General features: G+C 36.6%; 2 protein-coding genes across 2 annotated transcripts; one reads left to right on the forward strand and one right to left on the reverse strand.

Annotated features, from left to right (window-relative positions):
- The first annotated feature begins 150 nt into the window (after positions 1 to 150).
- On the forward strand, positions 151 to 3,199 carry LOC122635199 (methenyltetrahydrofolate synthase domain-containing protein). Its single transcript, XM_043825141.1, has 5 exons — positions 151 to 296; positions 466 to 851; positions 939 to 1,285; positions 1,359 to 1,605; positions 1,670 to 3,199. The coding sequence occupies exons 1-5, from the start codon at positions 278 to 280 to the stop codon at positions 2,030 to 2,032; spliced, it is 1,362 nt and encodes a 453-aa protein (XP_043681076.1). The 5' UTR covers positions 151 to 277; the 3' UTR covers positions 2,033 to 3,199.
- Positions 3,088 to 16,403, reverse strand: LOC122635198 (serine/threonine-protein kinase 32A). Its single transcript, XM_043825140.1, has 10 exons — positions 16,139 to 16,403; positions 14,484 to 14,772; positions 13,819 to 13,874; positions 12,497 to 12,665; positions 11,313 to 11,510; positions 6,184 to 6,273; positions 5,785 to 5,951; positions 5,243 to 5,523; positions 4,905 to 5,108; positions 3,088 to 4,464 (listed from the first exon to the last, which is right to left on the reverse strand). Exons 2-10 carry the CDS (start codon positions 14,611 to 14,613, stop codon positions 4,266 to 4,268), a joined length of 1,494 nt encoding a protein of 497 aa, XP_043681075.1. The 5' UTR covers positions 14,614 to 14,772; positions 16,139 to 16,403; the 3' UTR covers positions 3,088 to 4,265.
- Between the last annotated feature and the right edge of the window lie 978 nt (positions 16,404 to 17,381).

A 17,381-nucleotide genomic window follows, 5' to 3' on the forward strand; every position in this document is an offset into this window, starting at 1 on the left:
CACTGTAATTTTTTATTTTTACTTGTGGACTATAATAAATTTGTAATCTCTTCTCTACTGAAATATTTGTTTTTTTTTTTGTTTAGTTTTATACTTCTAGAGGATTTTGACTTGCTATGTTTCTCGACATGATATCGTTGTATGGAAATAGAACAGTGGAGGGGATAAAGCAACAGGCAAATCGTGCTATTTTGGTAAAAAAGTTTATAAGCTTTTTTCTTTAGATAGTTTAATTTAATAATTGTTATTCAAAGATCGTGTAGTATAATTTTGTATTATGGCAGACGAAAAACTACGTGAGTTCATTCATACAATATTACATTTTTCATTGTTAATTTTTCTATATGTTTTGTTTATTTGATGTTGATATTAAATTTTTTTATTAATCCATAAATATTTATTTCGTATTAATCGACGATTAATTTGCCAAACAACTATTATATAATAAATAATATTTATTTTCAGCCGAAGAGGTTACCAAATATAGTTTCAGGTCCAAAATGTGGGATTATATGAAAAAAAATGGTTTAGTAAGCTTTCCACTTAATATTCATAATCGCATTCCAAACTTTAAAGGTGCTATAAAGGCAGCTCAACGTTTAACAGAGTTGGAAGAATTTAAGAAAGCAAAAACTATAGAAATCAGTCCAGACAAACCTCAGAAGCCTGTAAGATATTTAGCTCTAGTAGCGAATAAAGAGATACTCGTCCCTATTCCAAGATTACGTTCTGGTCTGTTTCTTCATATTACTTCTGTAGCTGGTGCAACAAAAGCAGAATTAAAAACTCTTTCAACGATATATGGCTTGAAACAAGTTGGTAAACCGATTGGAGTCGATTCAAATATAAAGGTATAGTTGTTTTTCTTAAAAAAAAGAAAAGGAAAAGAAGAAATTCTTTTTTACAATTATTACAGAATTCGAGTTTTGTTTTTACAGGTAGATTTAGTTGTATTAGGTTCTGTGTGCGTGAGTCGAGAAGGATACAGGCTTGGTAAAGGAGAAGGTTTCGCAGATTTGGAATTTGCAATGATGGTGCGAATGGGTGCAATAACAGAAAATACTAAGGTTATTACAACCGTACATGACTGTCAAATAGTAGATGATCTTCCATCACAATTGTTCAAAGAGCACGATGTACCTGTTGATATAATAATTACACCGACGCAAACAATAATAGTCCAACAAAAAGTGAAAAAATATTCTGGCATCATATGGGAAATGCTTAGTGAAAGAAAACTTGCAACTATGCCGGTGCTAAGACAGCTCAAAGAAATGGATGAAAAGTATGTTTTAACGTAAGAAAATTCTTTCAATCGATTATCATAATTATATTCATAACGTTTACTTTTTTTCCAGAGAAGGAAAGATAGTAATTCTAAAGGAAGTAGATTCTGATACAGAAACAAAGCAATATTACAAAAATCATACTAAACGTTTGAAATATAAAAAACGATTCAATCCGAATCAATTTCCGTTTAAAACAGAAGATTCTGCTCCTGAGGAAGAAAGTATTAAGAAGATAAAAAAATCATTTCCAAAAAAGAGGTATTCCAGAAATGTGAAAAAAGAAGAAAATATTGATCCTTCTTCTAAAGATAAAGAGGTAAGATTAATATTCCTTTGTTCTTGTTAATTAATACTAATCTTTCTATTATAATATTTTTAAGGAAAAAAAACTCGGAAAAAGTACTGAACGCAGAAAATATGCTAACCCAAGACTGAAATCAAATATTGACTTTTCTTTAAAATTATCGAATATCTCGTACGGCGTACGAGTACGCGATTTAAAAAATGCTTTGCTAGAACGTGGTGTTAAACCAAACGAGATAATCTGGCAAGGATATCGCGGTATTTGTTATCTTCATTTTAACAAACTCAGAGGTGAAAATATATCCCCGGATCAACCAGTTCAAGTAGATTCCATAGTAGCGAATTTACAACAGCTTCGAATCGGCGATTCGACGGATATAATCGTCGAACCTGCGAAACCAATTTCTAGAATCGAAGTAACAGATGTGTCGGCTGTATAAAATAAGACTTGAAAATGTTTACTTTATTTACAAATATTTTCTAACTGAATTTATTTAGTTGGGGACGACTGTCGTATATAAAGCAGAAATCATTTGAGATTGAAGGACGTATACGAGTTTACAGAAAAAAAAAAGTATACACGCGTAAAAGAATATTTTGTTTTCTATCGTAATAATCGCTGAAATCAGGATATAGAATTAATTTGTTATACTGTTCTACGAAAGAATATTTTTGTAATATTTTTAATTAGCGAAAGATGAGAATGGCAAGATGTTAAAGATCCCTCGTATATTATACTGTGATGACTTTAAAAATATTATTACACGTTGTTTGATAATTCGATTGAATTTAATGGCAAATTTGAAGTTAAAGATTATTATAAGTCTGAATCAGCTTTATACGAAAATATAGATACTTTATGATTTATCGTTAGACTCGCAAGAAAACTTTTTTTAATCTATTATTTATTAAAGCTGCAAGTAAAAGCTGTATATTATTTTGTTAGTTGTACGTATTTGAATTACTTATCTAAACGATCTAATGTAAAATTTCTAAATCTTTATTTTCTATATATAAATTTACTGTGATCACGTAAAGAATACTTAAACGTAGAAACAGATTTATATTATTTTTGTGAGTCATTGAGAGAGCCAAGGCAATTAATAATAGATAGGACTCGTATCTGCGATAATAAGTTGTGACATTTATCGAATGACGACAATAGCTGCTGCATTAGTTTATACATTAATTGGTACATGCGGAAATAAGAAGCTGCGTTTTTGTTACTTATGTAAGAAGGAAGGAAATGCTCTATTTTTCTGAACGAATGTTTTCACACGAAAGATGTAACATTTTTGAAATCTAATCTTAGAGAAATATGCTTCCACGATACAACAAACCGCTTTTAGATACATATAGTGGGCTTCCATGTTACGCGAGATACAAAAAAGATATGAACTTGAATTTGTGTGCGTTTGTTAATGAGCAGGTCTACGGCAATATTTTGTGATATTAATAATTATTATTTGTTGTCTTTAAGATATAGTTGTAATGCTTCACGATGGTATTTACTTTTATTAATATATTAACATACTATGTTTTTATAATTGTCACAATGTATACAAATTCTACGTATAAAGAAAATATCTTTTTTCTTTTCTTTTTTTTTTTTTTCATTTGTTATTTTTTATCGTTATAACACAATATATTTTTTGTCTATTTTATACGTATGTATGTATATACAATGATGAATAATTCAACGTAATTATTAGCGATAGCAAATCTCAATCTATTTTATACACACTTACATACATATGTATTCTGCGATTTTGACTAGAGAAATAAGCTTGATAAATGCATAAAGATACAAAGGAAAAGAAAAATAATCGTGTTTAAAAAATTTTGAAAGAATAAAGAGTATTATCATTTAAATATACGTTGGTTATTGTAAATGTATTTTCATAATTTGTACGTCCATAAAACGTAGCGGGTTTGTAACGCGAGTGGGAGGAGGAAATCGAGAAAAGATTCTTTGTGTGTTTCGTTTGGTCGACCAGGCGCCGTTGCTATCGATTACTTGACGATTCTCGGACAAAACGTGGTCTGCATTCGATCCATCAATTCCAATTATAGAAGAGAGCGGAGATTTTTTCCCGATCTGTTCGCTTTACGAATCCTGTCCGCCATATTTCATACTAATCGCATTTACCTTTTACAAAAATGATATCTCTTAGTGAAAACGACTTCGTTTGCTATTTCTCGAGCGGTATACTCGAGGAATTTTCTAACAACCCGACGGAGTAACGTTAAACTATAAGTAATAAGAAACTTTTTGGAAAGCAAACGATGAATCGGCAAAGTGTATTTGCACGAGATTCGATCGTTTCGTTAAATAAATTCTGAGGGAAATCTTTTCCACTTGGCGGATATACCGTATGGATCATTTCTATAAACATCTTTCATAATCTTTCGCCGTCTCTAACGATGCCTATTATTTTTATTCTCTAAAAGGTCTACGAATCAAAATGCAAACCTAATCAGGATCTACTTTTAATTAATATTACAGCGTTTTTTGCACGATCATCTTTATGGAAAGCTAGAACGATAGATTATATTGATCGGTAATGGTAATTATTAGGCGATTGATCGATCGATCGATCGATCGATCACGATCATATATCTTATAGACATCATCGTTTTATAAGGTTCCTGTAAAAAATGATTCAATTAAATTTACGATGTAGATGGTTCAGGACTGGCATCGATGTAATCGATGTCGGAGGACGTTGCAGTGCTCGTCCTTCGACTAAGTCTGGGAGAAGCACTGATTCGAGCTTTCACGTTCGAAACGCTCAATCTGTTCCCACTTTTCTGTGCTTCCTGTTGTTGTTGCTCTTGCTGTTGCTCTTGCTGCTGCTGTTCTTGTTTCCTCCTGCAAAGAAAACGAATTCTGATAATTTCTAATCGCTTTACCATCAAGTTATATCTCTCTCGTTCAGCGAATTGCGTTATTCCAGTAGGAGATTTGAAATTCTTCAAAGACAAGATTAAAAAGAAAAGCGAATAAATAATAATGAACAGACTATAATCGACGTACGTAGGTACCGTTAATGTCTTTCAACAAATTACCAAAGCAACGATGTAATTTCATTGGACGATGTAAACTCGAGAACGTTCGTGCGTACATAAACGAGATTTACTGCTGATATAATTCTCTTATGCGCGTTGTATGCACTTTTCGAATGTCGAAATCGTAAAATTTTCATCGCCTCCTCATTGGAACAGATTGTAAAAGCTTTTTATGATATGCAACGCGCGATGAGAACGTTTTTGTTGGAATTGGATTATCGTTTGGAGTAATTTCGTTCGTACCTTGGCGTCTCATCGGCACCCATCATGGCAGTGTTCAGTTCCTCCTCCCATTGTTTCTCCTTTCGTTCCCTCTCCAATCTCTCCATTTCTCTTTCACGATTGTATACGCGATATTCTGGGATAAAGGCCAATCTTCTCAGATCCACGCCGTCACCTTCCGCAAATTTCAAAGCATCGTCTGCCGTCAACTCGGCTCTGAGGGATCTACGAGGATCGATTCGAAACCCAAACGTAATTGCATCTCGATGATTTATTTATTTCTTTTCTTTCTTATTACCGATTATATCGATTATCGCGCGAGTAAAAGAATACATTTCTTTTCGCACGAAATAAATTACCTTTGTTTGGTCAAACGTTTCTTTTTCTTATGCAACGGCTTCGTCTCGATAATCATCTCCTCGAGTTCGAACGTGGGATCGCAATTGAGATGATCCTTTGGTGGCGCAAAAGGTGGTTTTATCTGCTTGTTCAATATCTTATCAAAGTCCAAATTTCTTATCACTGCAATCTGCTTGAGTTCCTTCAAAGTCGAGACCCTAGCACCCGGTGCTAGAGTTAACAATCTGTCTAAGAGGTCGCATATTGCGGAACTCCAGTGAGACGGCTTTCCCCTTTCTTCCTAAAGCGGCAAGAGTTCGAAAGAGTACTAACGATAAGGGAAGAAAGAACTTTGCCGAAGTAACGATGAAAAGTAAAATTTTCCCTGCGACGTATACAATTCAGATCGATCGCTAGTTTTCTCAATGAAAGAGGAAATCCGATAAGATTATTTATTGGGTCGACAATTCGTATTGAATTCTTGTCAAAACTCACAAAAGCTAATGAGAAGTCGAGCACGGTCGACGCGACAGGGAGGCGCGTTAAATCGATCTTTGGTTACCTGTAAAATCCTCAGAGCTTCTCTGTAAGAAGTCGTTGAGTGAAGAGGATAAGGACGTTCACCGGCCAGAGTCTCCCAAGCGAGAATTCCCAAACTCCACCAATCGACGGCAAATCCATAACCAAGGACACCGTATTCCTCGCACGAGCACATGTAAATCTCTGGCGCTGACACAGGTTCATATTGGAAGAAAAAGAAATGGGAAATGTTACGAGCATGTTCAACGCGTTCTATCTCTCACGCGTTTCGTGTATATGTCTGTGTGCGTATATGTCTATATATAGATGTACAGACACACACACCTAGCTACCTACGTGTTACGAATATTAGCGGATATCTGTGACGTGAGAACAACGACGTGCTTTTCTCATATTTTCTCTCGCTTTTTCTCATACATACCTATGTACGGTTTCGTGCCTGACATCGAAGTTGCCAATTGTCCATTCTCCAATTCAGTGGCAATGTTGAAGTCCGTCACGCGTGCATGCCCTTTTTAAAAGCGACCAAGTTAAAGAACTTCTCGAAAGCTTTCGTTTTGTTAAACTCAAGAATATTATTTAACTTTAGTTTATATATGAAAGATAGCAATATTATTTTAATATCGTTTCGAAAACTTTTCAAAAATTTTTGTTTCCTTTTTCTCTTTATTCAACCACTTGAGCTTTTTACCTCATTCTCTCGTCATAATATTTTTGCAAATACGCGGGACATTAAAGCGGTTTTCAACTTTTATGTAATTAGTAGCTCGAAAGATTATATACGACTTTTGACTTCATTCACTAAGACATAATTGGTTACTCTTACAAACGAAAGGAATTCCTTTCACGACAATATTTTTTTATTTTAATTTTACAAATAGATCGTAGTAAGATAGGACTATGAAGACATTTGGTAAAGGAGATAGACTATCAGAAAATTAAATCTTTACGATTTCTAAACGTTTATCCTTCCAAGTGGATGGAGATCGAACATCTTACGCTCTTTCCACGCTGCTCTCAGTATAATTGTACTTTTACAAAGCCTCGAAAATATATCGAGATTTTCCTGATCCATTGAGAACTCGAAGAAAATCCTTCAAAGATCGATCGTTCTATATCTTCCATTTCTTCGGAAGAACTTTAAGCGTTTCCTTTTTCAAAGGATATACGATCCAACGGATTTACACTTTATCGAGAAATTACGTCGTAAACTATTTTAAACGATAGCAATTTCTCTAACATATTACATTTTTCTCTTGATAGAGTCGTAAAGGTGATATACGTACATATCTATTTCGGGATAAAGTTTCTGCAAGGAATAAGAGAATAGTTCGTTTTATTAAATTTGAATGTCACGGAGATCCCATGGAATTTGAAAAATTTCAAATTTTCTAAGAAAGGAACGATCGCATTGTCAGGATCGTATATTGTCGAACATCTGCCGAAAGATATCTTCGATATTTTTCTAGAAAGTTTAGCTATCTCTTCTTTGTGTCAATTTTTACCATTCGAACGGACGCTTACTTTCTTTACGAACGACAATACGTACTAGCGATACGTACTTTCTTGAAAGACGTCTGTGACTTTTCTTCGCGCAAACACACACCCACACACACGAGCAAACACACACGAAGCAAGTTGCAAAACGTTTCGAATAAGAGAGAAACCTATCCTCGATAGTTAACGCGATAGGAATTTTCCGTTAAAGCGCTAAAGGATGAAGTGAGAGAAAGAAGGACCGCGAAAGCGTTGAGAAAGATCTTAAATGACGACGACATAGTACGCGAGTCTAATTGTAAATTATGCAGACGCAATCTCAAAATTCAAACAGTCAGGAGGGGAAGATACTATAGAGGAAGTTAGGGCTAGGTAGTTCTAGCTACTCGTCTGAGATATGTAAATGCAGTATGCAGCTTTTCTCTTCGAAGGACTACCTTGCGCGTCATAGAGACTCCCATTTTTCTTTTATCTTTACTATGCCATTAAAGCCGATCCTTTTTCAAACGTATAATAATGATAATAAAAAAAGTCAACAATTTCATTCAGATCTTTTTTTCGAGACGAACCAATCCATTTCTTCAAACGATCCGATCGACATTTTTTTTTCTCCTTTAATAAGTAATTCGATTTAAAAGGAAAAAGCTAAAGGAAGATGAACGCTCGGAGGGGCTATCCTCGATGTGTTACCGGTACGCTAAGAATTTCTCTCACTTCGCCAGAGAATTTCCTTATGAGAAGAGTGCATGTAGGTGAATATATTTTAAATAATGTCAGTACGTGGAATTTCCGACCAGCGACCTTTACCATACGACGAAATAACGAAGGCAAGTTCTATGAATATGTTGATTCAAAATTATCGTTCTCGCATTAATTTGACTCGTGAAATGCGTGTATCTTATTAACATCATCGTCGTCATCGTCAAACATTTATGTGTCTTTTATCCACGGTAACGACCAATAGTCTCGTTGTATTACAAAACGCGCTTTAGTGAGATTTATATCCACATACACGGAGGTATGTTTTATCGATCGAAACTATATTCTACGTAGTGGCCGGAGTAGAATTTCACAAGAGAAACACGTAACACCATCCGTTTAAACCACCACACCTGCCAACAGCAAAATTCGGATTAATGTAGTTTTTATCTTGTTTTTCTTTATACGCCTTATTGAATTATCTTTTTATTTTCATCTCTTTTTATTATCAGTCAACGCGTTTGCTCTCTTCGTGAAATATTTATAGAAAAAATTCGGGCTCGATTTTCTCTGCCACCCGGAAATCCTCTGCTTCGCATAATTTGCTACTTCGAACGTGTAATGTGTGTGCATGTGCATGTGTGTGCGCGCGCGCGCGTGTGTGTGTGTGTGTGTGAGAGAGAGAGTACACGAATAATGTGATTCGTGTAACTTGTATGATTACAGCAAACATTCCGTATCTCATCAGAATATGAGAATACCCCACTATTTCCTAACCAGCTGCTTCAGGGCATCGTAGCGTTAGCTAAAGGTATATAGGTACGTACCTATCGGGCTATAAACTATAATAGCGAATCTGAAGAAATATTGTAATAACGTACGATTAATGCAAATTCAAAGAAAAAACAATGAAGTTTATCCTTGGTTAAGCTTATCCCTGTGCAATGCTTAAAATATAATTAAAAAAAAAAAAAAAAAAAGAAAGAAAGAAAAGAAATCGTTTAAAATAATTTCCTCCGAGAAAATTCATTGGATTCGAATAGTTAATTAAAAATATTTTATTCATTGGGTATAGATTTCCATTTAACAGGATACTTTAAAATCACGAAACTGCCGTACACGAGTGTAACTTCCTTGAACGTGGGCGTTTCTAAAATAAATAGTAAAAGGGAGAGAGTGATTTGTGAGCAGAATAAATACGAAGCACTAAAAGCAAAACGAATCGAACGAATTACGGATTACACCTTGATAAAGTATTTCTAGCGTGTTCCCTCTTTAACCCTTTCTTACTTAACTTAAATGGTTTTACTTACTTAATATCTTACCTTTCCTTAAACTCTATAAACTCTCGCGATTCATTTAACATTCAACCAAAGGATGTTCGAATACTTAACAAGACAAAATTTCAACTTTCTCGTTAATTCCATGTCGAAGTCTATTTTAAGTACTTACCTACTATGTAATTATGGAAGTTTCATGGGACACATTGTCTCTAGGATGTAGGACGAACTAGAACGAACATGTTCTTCGAGCTATGTTTCGTCTTCTAGTAAACTCATGCAAAGAGACTATTTACATTTTCGATCCATACTTATACCATTATCTATCTATCTTTTCTTATGGGATATCTTCTATCAAGTTATGATGTTTCAAACTTTGGTACGACAATTTTTCTTTTTCAAGTTTATATCTACTTTCCTCGAAATTTTCTTATAAATAATTGCGTGTGTGTGCGCGCGCGTCACAAGAGTAAACTTGCCTCGAAAAAGTTTCGTTATACTCGTACGAACATCGAAAGCGACGAAGCGAGCAAACATCGAATCTGTCAGCTGCACTCCGTAGGACCGCAAATGTCCGAGGGTGTTATTATCTTCTTCGTCGCAACGAGTTTCACAGATGTCTTTCTGTTTATCTTCTCTCTCTCTCTCTCTCTCTCCCCCCCTGCCTCCCTCTTAAAGTTCCCTACTTAAAGATTTGTGAAAAATATCTACGAGGAATGCAACTATAACGTTTGTAGGATTTATCACAAGTTTAACATAGCACGATCAAGTAATGTCAACGCAGCTGTCAAATTCTGGAAATAAGCGCAGGTGTTAGTCTTCGTTGTACACCTGACGGATTCCGTAAATTCTTTGAACGAAGAAGATACGTGTTAATTAAGAATTAATAAATTTCATTAAGACAAATTGATCGACATATGAAATAGAGACGTCTACCGAGAGATATTAATTTTATCGCAATTTATCGTTATCGCGAGCTTAAGCAAATTTTTTACGGGCTTTTCGCGTAATTATTTAACATAATATTCTTCTTCCATTAGAAATTTAATTATAATTAATAAGAAGATATAAATTTTAACGTGACGCGTCGTTAGAAAGAAAAACGAAGAAAGAAACTGAATAGAGGGCGAATTAGAAATTTCCACGCTCGGTGGAACGTCAAAGAGACTTCCGTGATTTATAACTAATGAAATGCCGAACTAAAGGAGAGAACGATGTAAAGCGTAACAAAGGAAGTTTCCTTTCTTCTAGAGAATCACGTACCGCGCTTGTAAAGATACTCTCGCAAGAATGGAAACATTTTGCTTTCATACCGGTAAGGAAAAATTGTTCCTTAATGATACAAAGCGTCGTCGTCCTGAAGGAAGCTCGTTTACTTTTTTATTAGAAATGATCGAGCATCTTTCTTCAATCAAAAGCATCTATATGTACTTTGCTATAGGAATACACGTGAGCTAGCAATAGATGGATCTATGAATCGTAGAGAAACGGATACACACATGTATATAGCTGTAGACGTATACACATAGATAGGTTTAATATAACACGGAAGCTCGCGTAAACAGAGCGGGACCAGTTACGAGAGGTTACTGTAGGAAATTCACAACGCGAGAAGTTGGCACAGTCAGCGGTAAAGCAATTTTCCAATTTCGCGCATAGTTCGACGATCGAATTACAATTCTCATGATACTCGATTAGTACGCTTGTTTGCCATAACGTTACCCGTCGAAAACATACGCGTTGTTTGTTGCTTCCAAGCCGGTAAACAACCGCTTCTCATCGATATGCAAACATTCGCAAAATCATTTTCGTCTCAATTTCGTGAGAATTATCACGTATCGTAATCCCTAAATTCGAACGATCGATATCGTAAAGGGAAAATCGTGAAATAAAAAGAGCGAAAGACAGAGCTGGCGAATGTTAAAACAAAATACACGATTCTAAACGTTTGACCGAGGAACGTTTCAACGTTTTCCTTTTTCCCCTCTTAAGTCCTTTCATATTGAAAAGCGGGAAACGTGCTTTGGCGAAAGTAAAGTGATATTGGATGTTGCAAAAAGACTCGAGTACTCACCCTCCTCATCCAACAGGATATTGTCAGGCTTGATATCTCTGTGAACGATCTTGTGACTTTGTAGATAGTCGAGAGCGAGAGCGATCTCTGCGACGAAGAGAACGATGCTTTCCTCGGAGAACTCGATCTTCTGTTGTATGTGATACCGCAAGTCGCCACCCAACAACAAATCCGATACCATAAACAGGTCCTCTTCGTCTGAGAGGAAAAACGAAATTGTTATTGATGTTGGTGCGTCTACGCAAACATGTTTATCTAAAACGATAGCGAATTTGTGTTAAAGAGTATTACCAGTGGCTTTCGATGTCTCATCTAATAATAGCACGTTAGTGTATAATACGGTAAACATTTTCGCCAATAAGTTCACGTTGCACATAATCGCGATGGGCGTTTAGAAACGGGTATAGCGAGTAAGAGGATAAATTTTCCGAGTTGATCGGACGATTACATTTATCCTCTTAGCCTTTCGAACAACGAGTTTTCCTAGTATTACTAAACTAATTCTGGAGTGCTAAGAACGATATGTGCGGTATGATGACTAATAATAATGACTAAATAATAATTTGTTTGAATAGAAAGACGATTTGAAATAGTTGGGAATGGCAAGAGAGAGAGAGAGAGAGAGAGAGAGAGAGAGAGAGAGAGTGAGGGGGTAGGGGGAAGAGAGAAAGAGATATGTTTCAAACGACTAGAATGGCTAAATCCGAGTAGACTCACGATTTGCTCTCCCGATAGCTACCTACTTCGCTTTGTTTTTCCGGCTTTCCACGAGATTCCTTCCGACCAAAGTTTCGCATTACTCAAGACTTCCATTTTAAGAGGAAAACGAGAAAGAGAAAAGAAAAGAGGGAGAGAGAGAGAGAGAGAGAAGGAGAATCAGTCAACTCGAACGATAGAACTTCTCTTAGCGAGTTCAAGGTAATAATCCGAGATTCGAGTCAAGATCGAGGGATAATATTAACGTGAATTATTAACGAGAAAGCGCGTATCAAGTAAAATTCTGTAAGTGCCAAGATGTGTACTGGGAATAGTAATAGCACAGTCGATGATAACTTTTCATTTCGTCAAACTGTTCCTTCATTTTTTCCTCCTTCACACTCTCATTTTTTCTTTCGCGTATACGTATATCATTTTATTAAAGTTTTTTGTTTCAACGAAATTCTATGATTAGAAAAATAGCTTACCTTGGAAACTGAACCATAGATTTACCAAACAAGGATGTTCCAACTTGGAAAGAATTTCAACCTCTCTCGCGACATTTTTTAATGCTCCTCTCTCCGCACACTCTCCTTTGTGGACGTATTTCATCGCATACATATTGCCCGTACGGTCTCTCTTTTGCACTATGCAAACCTGAAGAACGAAGAGAATTCATTCGTTTTTTAGTATCCCACCGATCTGGAATATTGCCAGGAACAAATCGAGTAGGAAAGTAGGAGCAGAATGAAGTGCTTAATTAACGGGATTTTGCGACATTTTCTTCGTCCCTGATTCGTTTAATCGACTCTCCTATTCGTCGACGGGTCATTAACTCTCATAAAAATCTATCGAAAGTATCTCTCTCGTCTGCTCACTTTTTATAATTTTATAAAGATATATAAAATGAAATTTACCATTTTATTTCTGTGTATACATACCTCTTATTAGGATTCATCGACGCAATTTTGTATGACTTGTAAATACAAGTCAGTCGATTAACTTTTTAATAATATTTTTACATGTAAATAAGTAAATATTATAAACGAGGTTTTTAACAAAATTAGCGTGGCTGAAGACGAATATTTGGTAACAATTTGTTGGTAATAAACGTTACTTTTCGGTATAATAAGCGTTAACTTTCGAAGTCAGAATTCACTTTATTCTTCTAACATCGTTACATGAACGTAATTACGAGATTTAATCTCTTCGAAACCTTCGCAGAAAACGGAAATTCGATGGCATGAAAATGTATCGCCTGTTATTTCCGTCGTTCAAACGATCATTACCAACACCCTGATTGTATTTTAATTATTCGCGGTCGCGTTAATACGATCCTATCTATGCTTCGATACATTTATCATAAGCGGCAGAAGTAAAGTCGGTGCATTCGAGTTTCGTGATTCGCCGATCGATTACATCGTATGCTGTTTTCGGAAGGTCATAACACGAATCTCGCGATGCCCTGAGCATATTACCGAGCATGTAGCGAACGCGAGTATAAATCCAATCCGATGCAATTTTTCATTTCGGAAAAACGCTATCCTTCTATACGCATATATCTATTTTCGTGGAATATTACAAAGTATTTTTCTATGGAAAAATAGAAACGAAAAAATATTGAAAGAAATATACAATAAATTACGACGTATTATGTGAGATAAATTTGTCAATATCATTCGCTCCGATGGACGAATAAAAATCCGTTACAGTCGGTCTTTTTTTCAAACGAAATGTTCAAGCGCTTTTACAACGACGTTCATTTCTCCGTTAACATTTTAATGGATATTAAAATATTTTTCCAACATACCTTTCCGAAACTTCCTTTGCCTATGGCACGTAGAATTTCAAAGTGATCGAAGTTCACTGTAACAGATAGATATGTGGATTTAACGTCGTAGTAAAAATATCCGTACAAGTTTCCGTACAAGACGAAGGAAAACGTCTCGACGTTAGCTGATATCTACGATTTTCATGAATTTTAACGTAAGAATACTGTAGGAATTTGTATCTACGAGCTCTAGTTTCGACGTTAAAGGAAGAGGATCTAGCGTATCCTTAACCATATTCAAATCTATGATCATACCGATAGAACGAAATATTGAATAAAACGAGATGCATAGGCATTTTCGAATATCGATGATTGTTGGCGATAATAATAATAAAAAAAGAAGAAGAAAAATGAAAAAAAGAAAAAGCAAGAGAAAGAAAAGTGTTCTTTTTGAAACAACGCTCCGTTGGAGTAACGCGGTTGAAAATGTGGTCAAGCTGGTACGTGTTCGCTTTGTTAAATTCATGAACCGAAATATTCGCGATTTGCTGAAATTCGTATGTATAGTCGATAATTATTTACTATCGATTTTAGCAACGAAAACGTGTATCTCGCTTTCGAAAATCGAACGACCTTCTTCTTCCTTCTATTTGCAAAGAAATGAAATGGAAAAAGAAAGAAAAAAGAAACGACAAGGACAATACCTTCTTCTCCTGGAGTAGGTACGCTTCTGTTCGATTGGTTAGCCCCCATTTTTTTCTCCTTAATGACTCTCGAAACGTGACACGAGTGGTGGTGGCCCGTATAAACTGGAAATCCACTCGGAAGTCTCATACTTCCACATTTTCCGCACTAAATTCTTCATTGGATCTCGGCCAATGGATTTCGAAGTGCATCGGGTCGAGCTATGTATCGATGATCTTCCGTTTGTCATCGATCGCCCTCGTATATGTTTCCCTTGTTTGTGGATTTAACTCCTTCCCCTCCTTCTCTCTACGGTCGTCGAAGATACCGATTGGGATGTTAATTAGGGACGCTCTCGTGCTAACGAGCGTCAACATCGAAACGAGAAACGTATTCGCGAAGATCGAATAAGCGATGAGACATCCGACGTAAGTAAGTAAAGTAACTAAGTACTTGTTTTCGATCTAGAATCGTCCAAATAAATGGCGCCAATTTGGAACGTAGCACTTATTGTTAAATCCGTTAGAATGCCTTTGTTTTCGACCGAACGTCTATCGATTTCTAAGCTTATTGGAACAACGTGTGTATTGTGTGTATCTAGCAGAGTAAATTCAATTGGTAGACAAAATTAGCTCGGCTGCGATTTCGTGCTCGGCCTTCGGTCTCATTACTTTATTTCCTTTCGCTGGATTCGACAGTGAAAAGAATTAAAAAAAAAAAAGAAAAAAAAATGTATTCTCTCGTTGATAGAACCAATTACGATTTCGTTCCTTCTTCTAAGGAAAATTATAAGATATTCAAGCTCTCTATCTCTCTCTCTCTCCCATCTTATTCCTTCGAATATCGAGTTACACTTATACGGAAAAGAAGAGGTCATGTGCAGAGAAGAGGTTTAACGAAGTTAATTAGCGCGTGGGAGAAAGTCGACTTCCGTAAGCGAAGAATATCCTCTTATCGAACTTAATTAAAACCTGTATTATTTCTTAGAAACGTGAGCGCGTGCGTGTGCGTCAAGAATCGTCTCGCGTTGTAATGCGAGAAGAAAAAGAAACGAAACGAAGGGTCGTTGTTGAAGTCTTTCGAATGAAAGAATCGACCTTATTCGCGATTGTTTCGCGAAAGCCCTTTCAAAAAATTATTTTCTTCTCGACTTATTACTTTTCCCAACGACTTCTTTCAAGTTATCGTCTAAACGAGGATGTCAAAATTTGAATGGAAGTTAGTTGAAAAGCTGCCGTGCCAGTTTCCCTCTTCCTTTTAAAAGTAGTTCCTTTTGTAGGGACACAGAGAGAGAGAGAGAGAGAGAGAGAGAGAGAGAGAGAGAGAGAGAGAGAGAGAGAGAGGAGGAGAGTGAGAAGAAGGGAGAAAGAAAGAGAAAAAGAGAGCGAAAGAGAAGCGCGCTACCTTTTGTCAAGAGAAAATCTGTCAAATGTGACAGACGAGTATAAGACGAGTTGTTGCGAACGCGCGCGATACTTTCCCCGACCTATCAACTCCGTTTGTCTCGAACATGAATAAAAAAAAAAAACAAAATATCGATCATAAACTCAAAAATTTTAATGACGTTTAAGATAATCGAGTTATAAGAAACTTTCCCGCGCGCGGCACATTTGAAATCTAGCCTCTAGAGTCGAACTAAACTAATCCTTTGAAAATAGAAATAGGAAGAACGTACTGTAAGTATTAGTTGAAAATACCGATCATCAGCTTCGTTTTCGATGCTCCAAATCCTCTTGAAAAAAATAATCGACCCGCCGGAAGGTTTCCACGTGATATCGAAGTGTCGTTCAACAGAATGAACACTTTTGTCGAGAGTTCAAAAGGATTCTTCGTATTCCTTCGGGAAGAAGCGGGAACAGGAAAGGAGTTATCACGTTCGCGGTCGCCGTACGAGTGTCCGCTCTCCGTTGGACGGTTCAATGTAACGCGCTTCCAACGGCGTCCTCCTACTATCGTGTGCGTGAATCTCTCTTTCTCTCTCTCTCTCTCTTACTTACTCTCTTTCGACGATGGAGAATCGCGTCTGCGCGAGCGTCCGCGCGTTTGAGCGCGTGCCATGTGTAGTCGGGCGTCCCGACGCTTTCCGACCTGACTAGACGTCCATTCTCTGTCTCTCTCTCTCCTTCTCTCCCTGTTATTCGCATTTACATGATCGAGCAGATGGCAGTGGCACGCACGATCGCGATGACGGAGAGCCGGCTGCTCTCGTCTCTATCCAGGCTCGCCGTTTCTTTAACTCCTTTTCAAAGAGAAATTCTACGCTTCTCGAGTCGAGTTGCGTTCTCGACTTGAATTCTCTACGGTAGAAAAATTCACACACGATATCCCTTTATGGAAGAGCAAGCACGGGTTACCTACGTTCAGATTTATGTATACCTAATTGATAATTTATCGGATTCTATACAAGGAGCAAAGAAAAAAAAAAAAAAACAAAAAATAAGGCAACGCATTACGCAAGAATAACAGAGATAGAGAAAATCCCGAAGAAATGCTAGTAAAGCGATAAGGAATTAGAACGGGAACGAGATATTAAATCAATTTGTAAATAAAATCAGCACGGCAGTCAATGACGTTAACAAAGTTTTGCATCGAAAGCGTTGGCAATTCGCTAATCGATAATAAGAATCGTTTCCGTAGGGTAACTCCAATGGAAATAGGATTCGTACTTGGCGAACTAACGAAAATCGTAATGCAATTAGAGAATTGCCGAAGATAGACAGAGATGGAGATAGAGAATCGAAAGACGGAGAAGGGTGTGTATAACAAAATTTCCTATCGTTGCCACAGCTGATGCCATTTCCGCCTTGACGCATACCAATCACGTTTCCCTCCCTTCTCCGTCCCCGTAATTCTACCTCCCCTGTCCCTTCTCCTCCGCACCCCGGCTCCATCGCGCATTTTCTCTCCCCAACCGACCG

This window comes from Vespula pensylvanica, chromosome 17 (assembly GCF_014466175.1).
Source record: "Vespula pensylvanica isolate Volc-1 chromosome 17, ASM1446617v1, whole genome shotgun sequence".
Taxonomy (NCBI): Eukaryota; Metazoa; Arthropoda; class Insecta; order Hymenoptera; family Vespidae; genus Vespula; species Vespula pensylvanica.

What these genes read in the sequence shown, in the direction of transcription:
- LOC122635199 (XM_043825141.1), top strand. An exon ending in GAGTCGATTCAAATATAAAG is followed by an intron (nt 852 to 938) that starts GTATAGTTGTTT and finishes TTGTTTTTACAG; the next exon opens with GTAGATTTAGTTGTATTAGG. An exon ending in CTCAAAGAAATGGATGAAAA is followed by an intron (nt 1,286 to 1,358) that starts GTATGTTTTAAC and finishes CTTTTTTTCCAG; the next exon opens with AGAAGGAAAGATAGTAATTC.
- LOC122635198 (XM_043825140.1), bottom strand. Translation starts at nt 14,613, where the DNA reads ATGAGACTTCCGAGTGGATTTCCAGTTTATACGGGCCACCACCACTCG. An exon ending in GCAAAGGAAGTTTCGGAAAG is followed by an intron (nt 12,666 to 13,818) that starts GTATGTTGGAAA and finishes TTCGTTCTTCAG; the next exon opens with GTTTGCATAGTGCAAAAGAG. An exon ending in AGGCACGAAACCGTACATAG is followed by an intron (nt 5,952 to 6,183) that starts GTATGTATGAGA and finishes AACCTGTGTCAG; the next exon opens with CGCCAGAGATTTACATGTGC.